The 22,180-nt window shown below is 48.5% G+C and overlaps 1 protein-coding gene across 7 annotated transcripts in view; it reads right to left on the reverse strand.

The window, feature by feature from the left end:
* Nucleotides 1–22,180, reverse strand: part of MEGF6 (multiple EGF like domains 6) — a 109,249-nt gene that overhangs the window by 63,115 nt on the left and 23,954 nt on the right. Inside the window, exon 1 of one of the 7 annotated variants that reach the window (XM_075114014.1) lies at nt 5,612–6,259. The exons of 5 other annotated variants lie outside the window; for them this stretch is intronic. In XM_075114014.1, coding sequence (XP_074970115.1) covers nt 5,612–5,705 — 94 coding nt within the window. In that variant the 5' untranslated portion in view covers nt 5,706–6,259. Of the gene's footprint in view, nt 1–5,611; nt 6,260–22,180 lie in introns of those variants that run through there. One more of the 7 variants, XM_075114015.1, reaches the window with a different exon arrangement.

Below are 22,180 nucleotides of genomic sequence, written 5' to 3' on the forward strand. Positions count from 1 at the left end.
TTGAAGCAGCTGTTTGTTCTGGGTGTGCTTTGCACGTTGGGTCTCACGCCTTACGTTTCCGAGGCAAACGAATGCAAAACCCAACCAACCAGTCAGCCAGAAATCACAAAGGTGCCTTCAGCTGAAAACCTGACCACCTTCTGGGCCCACACCAGACTCGGTGTCGTCTACCTCGGAGCAAAGCCACAAATCAGCCACTGCATTTTCAAAAGGCTTTGCTGTCAGGTTTTGCAACCTCTGACAGAGTAACCCACAGAGAGGAGTTTGTCACTGAGCTCGAAGGGCTCTGTAGCTTTGCCCGGTATGTGCTGGACACAGCTGAAGTCTAGCATGTTTGAAGGGTTTTTATTATTAGTATTTTTTAACAGCAGCTTTTGTATAAAGCTCCCTTTAATCTTTTAAATGGACACAATCTCAGCAGCTTCCCCGTGAGCCGTAAGTTTCCCCAGCAGGATACAGCGAGAGCAGGAGTTATTCTTGCCTCCACGTTTTGTAAAAATAAGCACTGTGGTTAGACTCTGCAAACACTACTTTCAGTTTCTTAGAGCTGGTATTTATCAAAGCATTACGAAACTTCCTTCCTCTGTGAGTAAACCATAACCAAGAGCGTTCCTCATCCGCCAGCTCGCCACACGCCCCGGCATCGCCGCTTTCTAGCCTATACGCTTTGATCCCAACCTCGCTCCGGCCCTGGAGCCGCTGCAGCTCAGAGCCAACGTCCACTCGAACTCTGGTTCGATGTCCCGCTGCCGCTCCCGGCGAGGCACCCCGACTTCCTAAAGGAGGGAATCCCAGCGGTCCTCCCAGGGCAATCAAGCAAAGCGTGAAAGCTCACAACAAAGGAGCATCCTACCCCGGCCAGGACGTGGACTGGGAGGCTCAGTGTTCATCCCCCACAGCTTCTCCCAACCCCGAATCGCCCGAGCGCACCCCTGTCCCCTGCCACCGCCAGCACCTCAGCCAGTGAAAGTGCCATTGCACTGATTTCAGGCTACCATAGGAAAGTGGCTCCAAATCACTGATGGCCCATCCTTATTTCAAGAAGGCGGAGAGGCTGAGGTTAACTACTTCGCTATCATCAATTTAGGGCTCTTTGGCCATCCTGAGTTGTAAGATCTTTGGACAAAGGATACCCTGAAGTTATAATCAACCCCCCAGCAGAGAAGCATGAGATTTATTTTGCCTCTGCCAGGCAGCTATGAATCAGCTGTCACCACCAGCCAGGCATCACGTACAAAGAGTGGTAAAGGTCAGTCCCTAAATCAAACCCGAACCTCCTGAAGCTGTGAGCTAACTCAGAGCAGCTGTGCCGGAATGGGTCCTCGCGGGCCCCCGGAGCGCTCAGAGGAAAGATTAGATATTATTCCCTGGAGGTTGTCATGCATCTTTGAAACAATTCTTTAGCATTTGAGAAAGGTGTGATGGCTGCAGGCAATCCCCCACTCAGCGTGCTTGGCTTACGTTTTAGGCGTGCATGCCGTATGCCACCCAAAATCACAAACGCCCTCCTCTTCTCCTTTCCGCCAAGGAGCGGTGAACGAGGCGCCGAACGCATAGCTGCGGGAACGAGTGCAGGTTGTCTCACTGCACTTACGGTGACATACCAAACCACGCCGGGCACTCCGAGCACACGCCGGCTGCTTCTCCCCTCGGAAGCACCAGCGTAAACCCAGAGCTGCTTTGCCACCGTTGCTCTTGGCTGACGCAGCCGAGACCTGAGCCTGGCCCACGGGCCACACAGTCCTCAAGTCACCACCTTGCGTCAACTTTTTTTGCTACACCATCAACCCTGCCCAGAGCTTTCCTGGACTCAAATTTCCCGACAAACTCAAAAGTCAGTTCAAGTTCACTGAAAGGTCTGAAATTCTTTCAAGGAAACCAGGACTAGGTTTGAGCATGAGAAAGGCCAAGTTACCACTTCCACTAAAGCCATACAAAACTCACAGATCCCTCACACTTCTCGCAGGGAATCCAGTCAAAGGATGTCATCTGGCTATAGCCTTAGGCCTCTCCAATCCAACCTGAGAGACCGTGATCCACACTTGGACCTGAACATCGAGCTTTGTTTTACAAGACAATCCTGGGGGGGAAAAGAACACAAAGCCACATGTGGCTCGACAGCGAGACACCGAACGACTGCAAACAGATTTATCGGTGCTCGGAAAGACGACTGCAGGTGTGCGGTCACCCGTAAACGTCTGGGGTTATGGATATCAGTCTGCTGCACATCATCCAAAATCTCAGCTGCGGAGGGGAGAGGTGAATGGAGGCAGGGCTGCATGAGGCCGGTCCGGTTATTCGGATGCAGTTTCTGTGTCCAGATTACTCTTATAGCTCATTTCACCTGGGAAATGTAACTTTCCACCTGCATGGGATGATTTTTTCAAAAAACCTCAGTATCCAAGAACACTACTGGGTCAACTCGAACCTCAGCAATGAAAGGCCGGTATTTCATGCGCTCACATTTGCATTGCGTTAACAGAGCGGAGGACTCACACGGCAGCTGGAGCACGCACGGCGCGCTGCTCCTCCTCTCCGTAGATTCCCTGCGGACCCTTGAAACCAAGTATGGGTCGCCTCGAATCGCACCCACAGGCTCCACCTATACTTGATTTCCAAGGTCATGCACAGCAGATGTCAAACAGCTCCCGGAAACCTGTTCCCCGAGAAAGGCTTCTTCCCACCCTTCATTTTAGTCGTTCATTACTGAAGTGCCATGTAAATGCAAATAAATTCATTATGAAACATCTTACAAGGTTTCTGTTAGAATTCAGTTTCAGTTAATCTGTTTGTAAAATATGTACGTTTGCTTTTTATTTTTTAAGAAAGAGTTAGGCAAAGACAGATTGTACTGAACGTTCACGCGTATAACACATTTTTCCAGATAATCTGTGCTCATTTAAAAACACTAACCTTCAGGTAACTCACACCCCCACTAAATTAAAGGAATCAGAGGCTGATTTGAGCAAAGGTATCTATGCAATATAACTGGTAAATATCTGTTCCGTTTTCTGCTGGTTTCCCAAACAACTCACACAGAAACGAGTGCTACCTGTGCAGCGCGATGCAGCATAACCAGATTCCCCCGGCAGCTCTGCTGCTGCGCCTCAGCCCTGACCGAAACGTCTCCGAAAATACTCGCCCAGCGCTCCAGTACATTTCAGGTCAGACTTCAGCCATCACCTCGCTTTCCCAGCTCTGTGCTCCCTCTAGGCAGTGATCACTAGAGGATTTAAAGCGCTGCAATGGTTTGCGTTCAGGATCGTTATCTTTAGGGATTGGTTACCTGCCTACGTGGCGCCCAGGCTTGCCAAAAATGACTGCAAGGGTCCTATGATAAAATCACCACTGAACTGTATAATCCTGCCCAGATACAGCCTGACCTTCACGCGTTCAGAGAAGCCCATGACATCTGAAGTGGCAGGGCTGCGATATGAAAAGAAATATGTCATTTTAGTTAAATTAAAAAAAAAAATTCCATCTCTATTTTCAAGCAGCTTTGCAGAGGAATACTTAGGCTTTTTACAGAAGTTCAGTCACACCCAACTAACGACCGTGTTTCTCATAAAACTAAATTCATCTGCTTTGGAAGAATTTCATACTGCTACTTTAGCCTTGCACCTATGCAAGATTTATTTCAGCTATACTCTCAGCCCCTAGCTGGGTCCAAATCCCTCCCAGCACAAGAAAGGGCAGTGACTTTCTCTCTTCTCTGCACCATGCCTTTCCTTCTGCATCGCGCCGTACAGCTCTGCTTACCTCTATTCATCATCCTTCTGCCATTTCTTTCTGTGCTGGCTCAGAAACGCCCTTTTAAACGCATCAACGTTCAGTTCTTGTGCACAGACAGGACAGACCGACAGACCAAAGGCTCAGCTGGGTTTAGGGCTTACCTTTAGGACTGCTGTGGCGTTAGCGCTGGGCTCAGACGCTCGCTTACGGGACCATTTGAAGGTCGTGCATTCCCCTTTGCTCCATCGGAACGCGGCGTCTGGCAGGAGCCCCCGTCCCTGCCCAGCCCGTGCGAGGCGAGGCGCAGCCCTCTCCCCGCGCTGCAGCCAGGCCTCCGGCCGGCTGCAAGACTGACAGCACTCCAAATCTCAACACAAACTGCATTTCTCGGGAAACTAAACGTTTTGGAGGATCTGCATTTTTGCAATGGGATTTGGACTTACAGGTAAGCCTGGCTTAATCTGAGGAGCTCAGAGCCTCAGGAGCGAGGCTGAATGCGATGGCGGTGGTACCGGCTCTGCGTCCACCCGGCTGCCACGCTCCGGCATTCGCAAACTCACTTTGACACCTTTTGCTAGAAAGGGCTTGAAATAAAATACTGATAGCTGTAGGTATTCCTATTCTTTACGAGAATCCCCAAGTCATTTTAAGGAAAATGGAATTCAAGCACATCTGGTACTTTATTTATGGAGGTTACACACTCCCACATGAAAGAAACAGTCCACTTAAACTGATAACAAAAAACTCCCACTTTTCCATCTGCCTTTGGGCTAAGAGTCCATTAATATTCACAGCCTATTGTCAAGCGACTTTACAACAGCTTGTAAAAAGGCCTGAAGGAAGCTTAAATGCCAAGAGGCCCCAGTTTCGGCGCATCTGGCTTCCCCTTGAACAATGGCTGCCCCTTTCCAGCATACCCAGAAAACATGCCATGAAGTGACAGAATCACCTCCCAGCTCGAAAGCACACGCAGCAGCCACGTTTTGGGGACTCAGGGCACAGAACGTGACCCTCAATAGAAAAAGCAACATCTTTGTACATTATTCTGATGACTCATAAAAGGCAAGTGCGCTCCAGACCACGCAAATCATCTCAGCTACTTGCACATTCGCAAGTCCCTAGGAAGGAGGACCAGGGCCCACACTTTGGTGCCAACCTCTTCCCCATTCCAACAGTTTTTACCTGGCTTAATTTCCCTTAATTGAGTAAAATCACCCAACGTGGCAGGTGAGAGGAGCTGGCAGGAGATTTGCTCATGTTCCACCGCCAGCCCTTCCCAGCTGAGGATGGCAGCCCCGGAGCGCGCCGCGGCAGCGATGCGCGAGTGGATTAGAAATGAGCAACGACCCAGCGATGGCAGCAGACGGGTCCCCAGGGCACCACCGACACCCCCCGAACGCCGAGGGGCTTGCTGCAGCGGGGCAGCCCGGGGCGCGGGCAAAGCCTGACGAGCATCACCACCTTTTCCAGGAGCCGAGGGCAGGGAGGGCACCTCCCACTGCAGCCCACGCCGGCCGGGCTAGATCGGCAAAGGGAGCGCCAGCGTTTGCTGGAAGCGTGATTGCGGGATGCAGGCTGCGAACGGCGGTGTTGCTGGCACCAAATTCCCTTTCCACGTTAGAAAGTAACGATCACAGTTTCGGCCGTGGAAGGAGGGGGTGAAGCAGGACGCAGGGAGGGATGAGCTCGGTGGGATGGGTCGCGAAGACGAAGACTGCGTGGATCAGGCTGCTCCGCGGGTGGGAACATCGCGTGAGGCCGCGGGTGAGAAGCTGCAGCACCTGGCTCAGCTGCACCTTGCAAGGGCCTTTCCCCGCCGCGAGCAGGGGAGTCACTGTTTCCCTGGCCACAAGGAGACCGACTCCTCTGCAGTTCTTACCGTGACTTTTCTGTGGAGACAAAAGCTTCCACTGTGTGGGTGGTTTTGACTTGCTTTGCTCTCTCCGCGGTCCTTTTCGTTCATCCTTCCTCATTTCGGTGCCTGAAGCAGCTCCAGCGCTGCCAGAATTTTCCCCGTGAGCCGCGAGAGGGACCCAGATGCTGCCGGCGCTCTGCCAAAAGCCGGGATGCTGCAGCCCTGCCCGAGAGGGAGCAAGCGAGGAGCAAAACCTCAAGTACAAGCAGCCCAGTCTGTGCTGCCGTCTTCATTCTCATTCACTCTGCTTCTGGCAGCCCATTTCCTCACCTTGGATAAAGCAAGCAGGCTGGATTCGCTCCCAATATTCAGGGAAAAAACCCTTCCTGCCGGGACTCTTCAAAGGAGGAGTCCTTTAAAGGCTGCGGCAGCGACTGTCGTCCCATCGCTCAGCTGAGACATCCCCGGTAGATATCTCAGCAACTCGCTAACCTCGCAGCCGCTTGCATGCCAACAGCTAATTACTGGCAGCCCTCCTCTCTCTCTCTTCACTTAAACACATTCTTTATTATAAATATCGGGGAGTATGTTTCTGAGATCAGCTGTGCACTCCAAGCAAGACAGCTGTGTGGCTTCCACGCTCCTCGCTGGTGAACCCTCATCCCCAGGAAAACGGAATTTCTTATCTGTAAGATGCAGAGCTCATATCCTCAGCTGGCTCAGCCCCAAATACCTCTCAGCAATACTGACCTGACGCCTGTGCAGAAAGTCAGCTGGCAGGATGCTGTGAAAATGGTTGCTGGACGTTTCTGCTCCATGATGGTCCAGAGAACAGTGTCGCTGCCCGGGACCTGGCGCTTATTGCACTGAATAGGTCACTAAAAGGGTGATTTTGGCTCTGTGCTCCTGAACCCACCCATCCTGCTCGACACCTCTGCGATAAGGCCTGGGAGAGCGACCGTCGGCGCCCGGGCTGCAGAACTCGCGCTGATGCTTGGGCTGCTGTCTGCTGCTATCTAGCGAGAAACAGCATCGTTACCTTTTCCCATCATCATCTTTTTCCTTCTTGTACTAAAAGAATTTTTAACTGCCTAATTATTTGTTATTGCAGAGGGAGAATTTCCATTTCCTGAGCATTTCAGTCCCCGAGACCTCCCTTTTTCCTCTTCAGCATGTACAATTGCAAGCAAGCACAAGCTGGCTGCGCAGAGAACTTTGTGGTAAACTCCAGGTCAGACGAGTCTAAGATCAAACCTTCGCCTTTTTCCAACAGAATCTGCACTTACGTGTGTGGTATTGTACACATACACAGATACATAATGGGTCCGTAATAGGGTTTTCCCCAAAAAACCTCTCTAAGTTTTAAACAATCATTTTCCTTTTTTTGTAGGAAAGTGACCTTTGATAAGACAAAAGAAAAAAAAAACCCAAAACCAAAAGTTGCTGTGTTTTGTTAGACCAAAAAAATTTAAAAAACCCAACCCATCTGCTAGAGTTTATGTAGATTAAAAGTGGTTAAAATTGGGATAAAGTAACTTTTATCCAATTCCAAAGGGATAACCCTGCAGGGATGACCCAGCTCTCAAGGATCGCTCGGAGCAGAGCAGAGAGGCTTTACCCCCTCCCTCTGGCCGTAATGAAATGTAACAGACTTACAGCTCTTTGGAAAGGGCCACTGGCAGCACTGGACTGAATTAATGCACTTCAGAGATGAAACTTCGGATAATTCTTTTCTAAAACCCAAATTGCTGTAGGATATCTTCGGTAAAACAGCTGTATTGGGGAAAAAAAAGGCTGTGATGTCCCAAGAATTTGAGCTACTCTGTTTTAGAGCCATTATAACACAGCCTGTTTAATAAATCTTACATAATATCATCCCAAGAACAAGCACTCCTGATGGTTTAAAGGAAATAAGAGAATATGCCTTATCTAGTACTAAAATGTAAGCAGTTAAGCATAGAAACAGCAGAACTGCACGGGTCCTACGGACACTTCTACGTGCCTGAATCTGGGTTGAAAAAAAATATTTTCTATCGTTTCTCTGAAAATCTGCCAAACCGACGAGCCAAGAGCAGGCTGCTGCACACTCACGTCGCTCTCGCAGCTTTGCTGCTTCCCCACTAAACGTGTTGGAAATGTGTGTCAGCACACCAGAAATTACATACAAAACCCATGGTTGGGGGGGCTTCCTAACCAGATTCCCCTCCTTACCCAACTAACCATCCATAAACTCCGTGCCCTTCCACGGATTGTATCAAACGCTCAGGCAACCTCAGCCTGTCTCCTCCTGATCCATGAACAGCAGGGATGTAATAAAGCAGCTACAACAGACAGCACCTCCAGGAAACCTTTTTTTTCTAAAAAACAGAGCACAGCCTTTCAAGAGAATCTGCCTGAATCGATCTGCCGTGGTCTGCAGGGAGCAGATTATCTTTCACGACTCTGTAGCTTCCTGCAGTGCTCAGATAAAACTTCCTTAATGCAACGTTCATTGCTTTTCACAGGCTTCTTTGTCCACCCATGGTTTGTTCCATAACTTTCTGTCCAAACTGACATCATCTTAACTTTGCTGGTCACTTACATGTAATTTTTCAAACCCTTTTTGATGTATCTGGTCTTCTCTAATTTTTTTATCGTAATCTTTTTGTCAGAAACTACACAGCACAAGGCTGTATCTGCTGTGACGGGAAGGGTAGCGCGGGAGCCATTTCTGTGATGCTTGTAGAAAATGCAACAGCATGCGCATAGGTTCATACACACATGTATATGTGTGCACTGCCTGTTTTAAGCAGAGGCTTGGAGCGTTCCAGGACAGATGGCCTAGAGACCATAGGCTCATTTTATCGCAGTAGTACCATTCCCACACGTACTGATCGTGCACATGCAATCTTAAACCCCTTGTTTAGCAACAGCCAACCTTTCCAGAGTGATTGCGTTATCATTTTTGGCTCCCATGAAACTTCTCACTAAGTACCTAAGACGGCCAAATTACATTTAATCAAGATCATAGTCAGGGCCTTAAAATTTTTATGAACTTAAAGTGGCGTAAGACAGTGAGTTGACCTTTGTTGACCAGAAACTTTGCAGGTCTTTTCTAACTCGACTCCTGGACACGATGCGCTATGCCATGAAAAGTTCCAAAGGATTTTGTCTCCTCTTTAAGGTATTTATTTTTTTTAAAGAGCAAAATTAAGCTCAAATATTTCAGCGGTTCAGTTCAGGGAAAGACGTGACCGAGATGCATTTCTGCTCATCGCCTTTCCCAGCTGCACGGCTTCCTCCAGGACAAGGTAATTACCTTTTCAGTGAAAGTGTGACCAGGGGCTACGCAGAAGCCCTAATGGAGACTCAAAATAGTGTCTGTGACCACTCAATCTGCATTGAAACAGGAGCAAAGGGCTCGTTGGGATCGCTCCTTCCCCACCAGAATGCGTGCAAATACCTGCCAGATCAGCGCGAGTTCCTTCTTCAGGCTCTGCAGATGTTCTGGAGGAAGGAACATCTGCAAGAGATAACAGCTACACAGACCTGAAACTACTTCCATACACGCATCTAGTCGTGCCGGGTATCTTCCATGCAGCTTCCATGAAGGGGCGAGATCAAGATTTTCATCAAATGCTCTTACTCCACCCAGAACGCACACATTCCATATTCCTACCCATGCCGTACGATTCCCTGCCTCCTTAGCTTCTCGCTCATTGCAAGCCTCGGCCAGACTTCAGCCAAAGAGAGATTCTCCTCTTTCTGCCTGGTCCCATACTCTTGTCACCAGTTCCTGCCGAGGTCCTTGCTCTCTAATGCCATGCCCAACTCCTTCATGGTTCTGGCAGCTTCCCACTTTGTCTTCTCGAGGGTACTCAGGAGCCGGAGAGGTGGGACGGGTAACGCCATCCAGACGGGCTATTTCTTTACAAAGGTTACCTTCACCCTTTAAAGACTTTCCCCCACTGAAGCCAGAAGCAACAGTCTGCCTAGTCTCAGCAAGAGCAACCTTAGACTCTCAACTGCTGCCATAAAACCGTATGGACTATAAATATCTCTTCATAGTGGAGAGAATTCTTTTTTGACACATTATATAATGGATGCAATATAAAAATATACTGCACTTGGCAGGCTTTCCAAGGCTTCCCTTCGGGAGCTCAACAAACGGGCTGGTGTTTGATGATTATTTTTTTTCCCCCACTATATGGCCAAAACTGCATTTCAGGGAAAGACAGGAAGATGGCTCTCCTGGGAGAGAACCTGTATTCCTCTTACGGAGAAGCTGAAGAGACTTCCTTCAAAGTTTCCAGGTCTTTGAAGTGACCTCAGCTCCATGAGATCAGGGACGCATTTGCCAAGGCTGAGCGTATGAAGGTGCGAATGTCAGCAGCAGTTTTATCCGGTGATTAATTGCTTCTTGCAGAGACGCCTGTGCCAGGGCGAGGCTCTGTGCTCCCCAGGCAGCTGGGGATCTTCAGCGGTGTGTCCCCACGGCACTCGGCCCATTGCCTCTGAACAGACCCCGGTTACGCCTCCCGCTCCCGCAGCGAAGCGGCTAGGCTCAGCCGGACGAACTGCCGTGTATCTGAGCAGATGAGGCAGTAAGGAAGCCTGGAGCTTTGTTCTCACTAGCTACACCGCCTTGATCCAAAGCCAGTGAGATCCACACAGAATCAAGGAAGAATTTATCAAAATCTAGCTAGAGGGTTCAAAAGAAATGCCGTTGCAACAGGCTAAGCTGTAAAGAGTTCAGATAGGGACTGAAGAGGAGCGAGGCGGTCTGAGTGCCAGATGCATACGCACCGGGAGGCAGGAGGTCTGGGCTCCAGATACAGCCCAGACTCGCTGCATTACCTTCCCACGGCCAAGTCACGGAACCTGCCGTTCCGATTCCTCCAGCTGAAACAGCAAAAGGCGTACCTGCTTCACGAGTCCTGCTAGCTGTGGTGCTAGAGCCTGTCAGCCGAGTCCGTGGCTTTATTAGCTGCCACATGCGTGTCGCAGAGTCCTGCTCATCTGTGGCCCTCGCTCTCCTGCAACGTGAAAGCACCACCAACACTGGTTTCTCCCAGACACTTGCAGTTAAGTAGAAGACTAAGCAGGCTAAAGAAAGCAAAGATCTCGTCTCCTCTCATCTAAAAAAGGAACAAAGTGTTGACTTTAACGTAATTATCCCTGATCTATAATAGCGCATCCGCCAACGACCATTCCCCTTCCCACTGTAGATACCAGTGAAATACAGCTGCCTTTGTTTACTAGCGGTGCAAAATGAGTGCAGTCATGTGAATGTCATGAAAAATGCTCTGTGAACAAATGAGGGGCACCTGTGATGTAGCAAAGCTCCAGGTATCATTACAAACACACCGTGCCCTGAGTCTCCGGAGAATTCAAAAGAGAAGCATCCAAACAGACGCCTGTAAAAACCCGAGGTTTTTGTCTTAAGTTTGCGGTTATTGGCTTTGGTCTTTCCCCCGGAGAAGGAGGTTATAGTACCCATAAATCTCTGTCTATCCCCAACAATACAAACAACATAAGCCTCTTGATTTTTGCTTAAAAGCAATCCAGAAACCAGAACACTAGCTTTCATCTAGCGTTGCCCTAAAAATGTGTTTGATAGCTATTTTGTAGATGTTATTGTACACAAATATAAATGGTGCAAATTAAACCGTAATCAGAATACATCAGAAATATCCAACAAAAGCCTATCTGCTGAATATCCCTCCTTTGACCAACTGGCTGATGCCTCTGCCAGCCCCAAATGGTCCAAAACTGGTGATTTGGCAGCTCCTCGGAATAGCCGATTGTAACAACTCACTCACACAGTCTCACAGGGTACTTTCGTTAAGCTCCTCCAGCTGCTGACCTTGCCGGCCAGGACCCTGGAGAGGCTGACAGAAGACAACATGAATTACACTGAGATTTCCAAACATGACTTATGGCCTTCGTTAAAGCCAAAAGCTTTAATGAAAACTGTGTTGAGTGGACACTGATGACGACCTGGCAAAGAAGGCTCTGCTGGGGAGATAAGACTTGACAACATATTTTCAGGAGCAACAACGACAAAGGAGAAGGCTCTGCTACCAAAGCAAGATGTGAGAGGTACAGGCATGGAAAGAATTGGTTTGACATTCAGCTATTTCTCCAATCAGGTTTCAACTCACTCATCTGAATAAGCAGCTCCGGGAGCCATACTCTTTATTCAAAAGGAATCCAAAACCAAGACCCTTTCGAAGCTCTGAAGCATTGACTATCAGCTGCTCCTTACCGCAAACCTCTGGTTTTTGGGTGGAAAAGAGTCAGAAGCGCTGAAATCCCATAAATGATCTCAGGTAGGAGGGTTATAACCGGAATGGTCAGCGGTGACAGTCTCCCTCTGCCCAGCCTCACCAGGCGCTTCGCCAAATTCTGGCCGTACGCAACACTGAGGCAAAGAGTGCCTCTTTCTTGAGGCTTGCTCTCTCGGCCACCAGTGCGCGAGGGGCTGCACGCGCCCACCATGGCTCAGCCCCAGGGGAGACCATCGGAAGGGGAAAAGAAAAAAAGAAAACTTGTGGGTTGAGATAAGAACAGTTTAACAATTAAAATAACAATTATAATAATAATGATTATGATAATAATAGCAATAATGATAATATAACAAAAAGGAGAAGGGAAAAAGGGAAAAAAGCCAGAACACAAACGATACTACTGCTCACCACCCGCCGGTCCCTGAGCTGTGATTGCTGTCTCCCTCCCCCAGCCACCTCCTCCCAGTTAACCTACTGGGCATGACGTTACATGGTATGGAATATCCCTTTGGCCAGTTTGAATCCGCTCTCTTGGCTGTGCCCCCTCCCCTCCCGGCTGCTTGTGCCCCCGGCAGAGCCTGGGGAGCTGGAGAAGACCTTGACTAGTACAAGCGCTGCCCAGCAACAACCAAACCATCGGTGTGTCAACATTATTTTCATACTAAGTCCAAAGCACAGCATTGCACCAGTTAAAATGAAGAAAATTAACTCTATCTCAGCTAAAACCATGACAGTGCCTCATTCTAAAGAACTGGAAAGCCCCTGGGAAAAAGTAATCTTCTCCTCGTCTCTTTGTCTCCATATAATTAAGTTCAACACCACAAAGCATCCAAGGGAGGAAGTGTTTTCTAAGGTTCTCAAGAGCTGCAGTAACATCTATAGTACAGGATGGTCTACGAAAAACTATTGATTACTGACCTCATTATTTACATTTCACGACAAAAGCACGTTCCCAGATGCATAATAGGTGTCGAGAGTAAGAACACTGAGAAATAAATTGAAAAAGTTACAACAGCAAATGGCTTGTTTATGCCGTAATTGGTATTAGGCAATTAATGGTGGGATGAACCACCACATCGCTTCTGCAGACAAAAAGCAATGCTGTTTAAAGAACATTTAATGAGCACGTTTTATGTTGTCCTCAGCAAGTTCACTGCCAAGCCACAAAAGACATTTATCCACACTTCCTTTTGTCTCTAATGAAAGGGTCACTGCTACTCGTTTCTTGCTAAATTCACAAGTTGTTTTTTTTTTTTAAGTGCAAATGGAATGTTTTAAACTTAAATTCACCTTCTTGAAGAAGCAGTTGTTTCAGTTCCACGACGTTTGCTCGCAGGGACCGTCACAGCACCGCGCCGGCTATCAGAATTAGAGGGAAACCAAACACCTCCACGCAGAAAGATGAGTTCAGTGACCGCCTGTCACAGAGATCTCTCGTACAGCTCTGATACCCAGATACTCCAAATGTTTGACATTCCAAAACTTTCCCTATTAATGAGGTGAGATCCTCAGCAACCGGGAAAAACGAAGGCGGAAATAACGTATTTATTTGCTAGCAGTAAGTGTTCTGCTGTGCAGCGCGGGGCAGTTTCCCAGACCGCAACAGAGGGGGATAACGCCTAAATCATTTTCAACCAGAAAAACTGCCCGATCTGCTGTTTCCCAAAACCTCATTTTCTACATCTGTTTCTCCTACACCTTTCAAATATCGCCGCTCGCTGCTGTTACATTAAAAAAGGTCAAAGCCAACACGCGGCACAAGAGAGGTGCTGCACTCCCAGCGACGGAAGGTTCCAGTGCCGCAGAATGGAAACCGGTGGGATGAACATCTCCAAACACCTTCCCTTCCCAAGACAGAGTCCCCTTCCCCCTTACCTCCCCCACGCAGCCCTCCAGCGCCGCCGGCTCGGCGCTGAGCTCTCACCTTCCCCCTCCCGACCCCGGCACAGCCGAAACGCAAGCTCAGCAAAGGAGAAAGGTGTCCACAGGGGCAGAAAGTTTTGGGGAAAGGAACTCGGTGGCATTGCTTTCCTTACAACGAGCCTTTTTTCCAGGTTTGAAAACAAATGACCTTACAAACCATCCCAAGAAAATAATTTTCTGAAGCGTTCTGTCTTGGAAATACATGCGGGAAGGAATGAACTTAAAAAGCCTCAGGAAGCGGTACATTCACAGAACCCAACACGTGTGCTAGGGAGATGTGTCAAGCACCACGTATGAGATCTCACATAAACCTCAGGTTCCTTCTGATTAAAAGCCTGTGTAACGTATGAATATGACAATGAATTTATCCCTAAATGTGCCGTGATGCAGCCTGTATTCATACCATCTGCATGGCTTAATGTTCTCTTTTTAACCATTTCTTCAGTTTAAAAATGTGCATTTTTAAAGAGCATATCCTGTTACACTAGAGACCGTAAAGTGAAAAGCCATGTCTTATTCTCACATAAGTACAAAAACATCCCTGGCATTCTTTCACTTGAATCCTCAGAGTTTTCTAGGGATTCGTTTTACAAGTTAAATGTAGAATATAATATTCTGGGCAAGTCTATCGAGGCAAATCATAACTGAGCTCCTGAACAAATACAAATCAAAATACATTATTTGGCTTTTCCACACGTGATTGGTTGGGGCTGCACAAGCCCATTACTTATCACTTAAAGAGAAGCCTGGTAACATCCGAGATATCAGTAAATTGTGGGAATTCAAGCTTCTCATGATGCAAATGTAGAGTGGAGGAAGTGATGGACAATTTGCAGCTGGTAAAAAGAGGTATCCTCTAATGACATACATCTGGCATCCATTATCTCAGCATCTGCTGCACTGAAATCCAATATGCCTCGCAGAACACGCTGGTATGCTGAGGAAAGGCACAATATTCCCTGGATTCTCTTTAACAGCTTAAGACCCACCCGTCCCCTTTATCCACTGCACACTATATCGTTAAACCGGCAAAAGGAAGCCAGCATCCTACCGATCGCTTGCATTTATTGCGCTGAGCTGTATTATTTTGATCCTTTGATCTGTGATGATCAGATTAGGACCATGAATCAGCATAACTGACTTCCATTATCAGTGACTCACAACTTGGCTAGAAGAGCCCAGAGCTGGTTTGGACCCCTGGTAATGATGGAGCCAGAGGTTTAAGCAAGCCACTTAAGTCTCTAGAAAAACAAGAATCCCTGTTTTAATCTGCAGACACGGGCTATTCTACGTTTTTGTTGCCACCGTTCGTTTGTACTAGCATAGCCCGTCCACAGCAGAGCCCCACCTCAATCAGTGACATCTACATTTTCAGTCTCTGCCACTTACAAGACCTCTTTGAGAAGCCTGGAAGACGGTCTGAGAAAGGCAGATGCAGTTGGGAGGGTGAAAAACAACAAGAACTGCTTGCACTGCCAAACTACTGACGGCCACCGAATGTACGCGATGGGAGCTGGGCCAGCCTGCCCCGACGACCTGCGCTGCTACGTGCAAACAGAAGCCAACGGCGCTACAGGTAGGGCAGTGTCCTAAAAGCTGCCGCATGCCAGGCTTTGCAGTTATGTTCCAGAATAAATGGAAAGTAAAACACAAAGGCATTACTTAAGAGAGCAGCTAAAGGCCAGCAGTGCCGGCGTCTAGCCCGGGAGTGTGCTAGACAACCCGCCGCGGAGAACGGAGCTTGCTTGGACTTCTTGGCACCCCAGTGCAGGGCCGCCTGCTGTTCTGGTGTCGAGTGGAGGGTTTCCAGATTCAGCTATGGTTTTACTTGCTGGGGAGGCGGGAAGAAAGACGGTTAATATGCATTCACGTACGGCAAACTAGAAACACCTGTTGGCCTTCAGAACAGTTTTTTTGGCTGGCTTATAGAGGCTGAGGGTCTAACAGGTGTCCCTGTAGCCAGTGGGAATGTAAAGGGGTTACAGAGGCCCCCGCGACCATTGATCTATGCAGAGAAAAACCATTTGCACAGCTATACACAGCACATGTGTCTGGGTGTGCAAGCTGAACCACGAGGAACCAAGGTCCCATAAAATTAAGCATGTCTGGGAGGAAACCAACCACGCTGGGACTGGGAAATCTCACCCCAGAACTACAAGGGTTGCCGGGATCTTCCTTTTGGTCTAGAGCTGCTTCTGCTGAGAAACGCTTGCTGCGCGCCTGCTGCCAGCGCCCCCGCCCCGCTCCCGGGCAGGGGGAGGCAGCCACGGAGCCTGATGTCGAGGGCACGGCTCGGGAGCCGGTGCGGCTTCTTCCCCATCCGCTTCCCTGCGCTCTCGAGCACGGTGCCAACGCCGTCGCTACCAGTACGGGCACCGCACGCACATCGTGTCTGGCGGGCCGGGACAGAGGTAACGGTCCGGACAGAGCTCCTACCCCGCGCAGGGCACTGGCTGTGCCTGAAGGGACTCTGTGCTTATATATAATATATAATCACTCCACTGCAGATCACGTCTGTGTTTCTGTGAGGGGACCGTTAAAATGCAATACATATTTTTAAATACTAGCTATAGGTAGCATTAATACACTACACACTGTGTGTGTGCTATGGTATCCTAACGTTCCTATAAGTGCATACACATATATATGCACTACAGTACTAACTTAAAACCATACCAGCTGTAATCAGTGAGCACAAGCTGAGGACGTGGGAAACCTGAGGATAGAGGAGCTGCAGAGGCACCAGCTCCCTGAGCTTGTTCTTTGAACCTGACGCCAGTCTCAGAAGGAGGATTCCCGTTTTCAGAGATACCATTTTTCATTTGAAATTTTTAACACACCGAGCAGCAAAAAGCAACCGTAGCAAACTCCTCTGCTGGCTGGTGCCACCCTTGATTTGCTTGCGTGGGTTGTCAGTGGGAGATTTTCCTCCTCCTCCGCTATCAAACAACTTTGTTTGGGTTAAGGCTGCGCAGAACAGTGAGCTTCAGCCCAAGTCAAAAAACTGCATTGCACAACAGGAACGCACAAGCACTGGAACTTGGATCAAGGATCTATGGAAAGTGTCCTCCCTTTCTCATATAACTCACATTAATTAAACCTCTGGAGCGGGAATCAGCCGAGCATCTTCCCAGAAAAAAAAAAAAAAGAGTATTTGTAATGATTGGAATCTCAACATATGTTTGTTTCTTGAGTTGTTACACAAATTGTACTGGAGCACAGAGACCATACAGGAAAGGCGAGGAAACAGACCGATACACAACAAACAAAGCAAAAATTAAAGGAAAACCTGTGGCTGAGGTGGGGATAAGGAGCTGGTTAAAAGATGTTATCAGCTGCTAGAGAACACCGCTTTAAAAAGATGCCTTGGAGAAGGCAGCACTTAATGAATTAAAAAAAAAAAAGTTTTCTCCAACCTTTCCAAACCCAGAAATTGAAAGCATAACATACTGACGATTTACTACAGACCGCACTACGTATTTTTGCATAAATTAATTCTAAAAATTCCAGGAAGGTTTGCAGCAAGGCTTATCTTTTCTGCTTTGGCCTTCACTCATTTCACTCGCTAAAACACCTGTTTTGGCTGGAACCTGTCCCCTCGTGCCTACGGCCAGAGCGGATCCCTGCACCGCCAACTTTCACAAGGTCCCCAGAAAACAAGGGAAGATCCCGGGTCCCGAGCGTTAAGGTGCCTCGTGCCGTTTCTCTTCCGTAATGTTAAACGGCCGAACGCCGAGGGCAGAGCCAACAAGGGCCGCAGCAGGAGGCAGGAGAGGCACGTCTCAGGGTGCCTCCAGAAAGGGTGCTTCTGCACAGACCGCTCCGGGCTAGGGTTTGCTAGCGGCCTCTCTCAGTTCAAGAAACCGGCCAGCTGCGTGAGCATCTGTAGGGCTGGGATGGTCTCCTCTCCGGTAACGGTCCAAGGATTCAGCATTAGTTCAGTCTACTTGGCATTCATGTATCAAATTCTTATTACCAATTACACGATGGGATCCCGGTGGTCCATTTTTAGGCTGGAGTATTTTTCATTGCTTGGAAAATAATCTGTTCTATATAAATATCCCTTGAGTCTCCTCCATGCTTAGTCTGACTTCCAACAGATGGTTTATGAGAAGAAAATACGTAGAGTAGACTACATAGCTCTCAAAATCACAAAGCTTTTCAGACCCCTAGCTCAACTTTGCGAGTCGCTGAGGTTTTGCAAACCCTAACTCCCCTTTTTAATTGGTCACATCTGGCTGCAAACATTCGCGGAAACCCTCGAAGGGAGATTCAAGCATGACGTTTCGCCACGCTACTGGCACTGTAACAGTTAAGGGGGCTGTCACGGGAGGTGCTGACGAGCTTCAGTCCTCACTAAAGGGAAAACGTGCATCGCTTTGAGGATGGCATCCAGTACTTGATGTGACGTGGCCCAAGGTGCGACTCCCTCAGACCAAGTGTAGATTTGGTCTTCTCCAGATGGCACTATAAGCAGTTTCCTTCCAAGCTTTTCTCACCCCTGACAGATCTTAACGCAAGGAGCAGTAAAGATCTATATGGAAATTTCAAACCGGTGCAATGTCAGTGATAGGATTCCTCTCTCATTTATTTGCCAAAACCTAAGCAGAGAGCTATAACTCATCTGAAGGACTTGAGCCATGTATTTTCTTTCACCCAATATAATCACCTCTTTTAAATGATAATGAAATCCTTAATTCTTGAATTCAACCCAAGGAAAGCTTGAAAAGAACAAAGAAAGCCATATTTTGAAGTCACTAAAGCCCTTAAGATTTTAGTCTCTTAAACCAGCAGCTCTTATTCACTTACTATCATGTTCCTTTAAACAAACGTGTCGTTAATATTTTTGCCTATGCGTATGCTCCATCAGTCGTTGATGAGGCCGGACAGCTTCAGACGTGATAGCACACATCCAAAAGGCTGTTTGCTGTACTCCAGTTAACCTTTAGAAACTCAAATCATATGAACTATGAAGTTATTCACAGAGTAACTGCCCTGCATTTACGTCCAGATTTGTAAAAGCCAGGTCGTGCCAGGAGGCTCGCCGTGACGCCGCGTTGTGCATCTCGGTGAAGGACGTGGACCCCAGAACACCCTACAGACAGATGCGCAAGGAAGCTTGTTTCGCAGGTCCAACCCCAGCTGTTGCCCCAGCTCCAGCGCATTTTCCCTTTTCTTCAAAACTCACTTCACAAAAGATCTTTTTTTTAAACTGAATAAACCCCTACATAGACTTGGCTTGTTTCCTCTCACCAACATTTTCAAAGAGTTCAGTGCTACCTGTTTGCCAGCTATTAAATACCTAACGTCTGGCTGATGGACAAGCAGATAGCGCAGGACGAAGCAGAGCTCTGCACAAGCTGCCCTTGTTCCACTGCCTTCCTGAGCCAAAATGAGAGAAAATCCCGGCAGGCAGAGCTGCACGGCAATGCTCCAGGTGGGCAGAAGGCTCCTCCGGGCTCAGACCCTTCTCCCCTCCCCAGCAGAAAGCTAAACCTTTGAACCAGGAGGCTGCTTGTAAATAGAAGTGTTCGGACTTCTTGGCTGTTGCTCTGCTTAATTTAGCCCTGGAATTATTAACAGTGGATTCTCTCCAATAAACTGACAGCTGAAGAACAATTGCTGCTATTTAATCCCACAAACGGATTTTAGACTGGCCTTGTGAACTGTAAACCCCTGAGACATTGAACAAATATCTCGCTACTGTCATCCTGCCATTGGCAGCAGGGTCCCCTTGGACCAGGGAAGTCAGCCGAGTGCAAACAAGCGCTACCGCACGCGCACCCTCGCTGGTGGTGTCTTTCCGTCTTGGAAAGACGCATCTGGCTCCTGGATCCAAGAAGAGTCTGCAAGGTGCTTCCCTTTGCTTCCAAAGGCAAAACCTTTCCCGTTTGGCTTCGACGCCTTCGAGTGCTTTGCAGTCCTGCGTTACCCTCTGAAAACCACCTCCAGCCCGAAGGCTGCAGCGAGCCCCTCTCCTCCCACCCCTCCGCAGCCCATGCCCTAACGCACCGCAAAGGCTTCCAGCTGAACAGCTCGAAGAGATTAGCGGGAGAAATAGGGTCATTAGTCAATCAAACAACACCGAGGGCATGTCAAATGCTTGGGTAAATGAGGGCAGAGCTGTAAAAGAAAGAGACAATAATGGTCTCCTGAAGCAGCGACAAAGCCATTTCAGCTGGCCTTGCAAAAGCAGACACTAATCACGGGCCCTGCTTGCTTACAGCTGACCTCTCCTTTGTGCCAAGCTAAAAAAGATTTGGTCTGGCCGATCCTTCAAAACGCAGCCGGGCTAATTAGGAAGGGTCCTGTCCCTACAGCACAGCAAAGTTCCCACACAAGAGCCCCCAAAGCCTGAGTGTCGCTGAAACGATCCACTCCGCCGTGAAGTTTTCAGTAAGCAAACGCTGAAGGCAAGCAGCTGATTTACAGTACGAGACACAAACAACAACAGCCTTTGTGCTCCCCGTCCCGCGGACAGAGGGTCCCTGCCACGAGCGTGCGACCCCCCGGCGCGCAGGGCCTCGCCGGAGCCGTGCGGGGAGATGCTGCGCTCGCTCCGGTACGCCGACTTCACCAAAACCAGACCCTGCAGCGTCGGGTGGTCCGGGGATCCCTGGGAAGGCTTGGAGCAGAGCCCAGGTTTTCCGACACCCCCTCCCTCCCAGCAACAAGCCCTGTACGGAACGGTCATTTACATCCAAGCTCAAAGAAGGGAGCTCCTAGAGAGAGGCTCAGCCCAAACCAAACCTCCAACACTCCATTTACAACCCTTTCATCTACCAGACATGGAAGATAATGGAGGAGTTCGGGGCGACCCAGCTGTTTCCTCAGTTCAGAAACAGTCTCTGCAGCCACTGTAATATTGTTCAGCTCAACCTCTTCCTCTGGTTCGCTGCTCTGGCAAAGCCCCTCTTACGGCAGGTAGGAGATCCCGCGCTGCATGGGCAAAAAAAGAAGGGCAGTCCCTATGCTGAAGCACTTTACTGGATCAAAAAGCCACCGAGATGCAAAAGGCAGCAGCAAAGGCTCTGAAACCCAGACGGGTAAACAAGATGCCCTGCAGACCTTCCTGAAAGAGCTCGTGCTGCCTTCAAAGTGAGATGATTTAATGCAGATGGAGAGTGCCCAAATATTATCACTTTCGACAGCTCAGGGGAGCAGGAAGGACAGCATCTCACCCCTGGACGCCAGACTGATTGGGTACTGCCTGCTCTCCAGCCAGGGTAAACACAGGATTGCTGCTGCTCTGGGCTGGCCAGTAAAAATGCCCCATGCTGAAAGGTGTGATAAGAGTCTGGCCAGGATAGAGAATGTCCTGCCTTTAAAGCAAACACCTCTGTATTTCTTTCCAGAAAAGAAAAAGTGATACCATTAAGATCAGACACACAGATTTCTGGAAGACGAATGACCCACAGAACCCGCAGCTTCGTTCACTCAGGGTTATTTTCACGTTGCTTCCATCGAACAGCCTCGTCAGAAGCCCTCCGGGCCACATCCAGCTTCATCCCAGGCAGACACTAAACAACATCATTTGGGGGAGCTATTTCTCAAGAAGGTTTCATCACCTCAAATATCAGCGTAGCTTCTTTTATAGATGACAGATGAGCAAAAATGATTCATTGATCAACCATTATGTCCCTCCCCAAAGCTGTCATCTCTGAACCAGCCTCCAGCCTCCCATCCCGTCACTGAAGTCCAGCACAAGCGTTGACTGACCAGCACAGAAATTAACCACCTGGAGTACCTTTAAAAGTGACAGAGAAGATGGGAATCCAGACAATTAGGTTTCCACCAGAAATTTGTCAAAAAAGTATTTACCAAAAAATAATTTACAGTAGTCAGTAAGAAATTAGGATGAAAGAAAGGATGAGTTTGTGGCTGAGACCTTCCCATAGCCTCAATCAGCACATTCTGTGTCGCAAGGACCTTAGCTTTTGCAAAACGCTATGAAGAATGAAAAGCATCAAAAGACGGACAGAAAAGAGTCAATTCTCTGCATTTTCATTGGTCTTTTTGAGTTTTTCAGGAGCAACATCTGTTTAAAAGCAGGATGGAAGCAAAGGTTAAAATGAAACTTGAAACCTAGGAGAGCTTTCTGAAGACACTTGCGAAGTAACTTGTCTTGCAAAATGAACACTGTCCCCAATCTGTTATATCTATATAATTCCTTCATCTGCAGGTAATGAAAATGCTCCATCGTTTGCAGAATCCACACCAGTGGGTTTGGGGTCTGTCTCCAGGAGTGGCCGAGGCTTACGGAGCAGTGCCCGAAGCAGATTAACCACTCTTCTTGTCAACATGCTGGTGTGTCTCATGTCCACCACGCGTCCTGCCCAGGAACTCACTGAGGACACAACCTGGTATTGATCACGTTATATTTTCCGCTGCTTTACCAGGA

Source organism: Phalacrocorax aristotelis, chromosome 19 (genome assembly GCF_949628215.1).
Source record: "Phalacrocorax aristotelis chromosome 19, bGulAri2.1, whole genome shotgun sequence".
NCBI classification, from domain to species: Eukaryota; Metazoa; Chordata; class Aves; order Suliformes; family Phalacrocoracidae; genus Phalacrocorax; species Phalacrocorax aristotelis.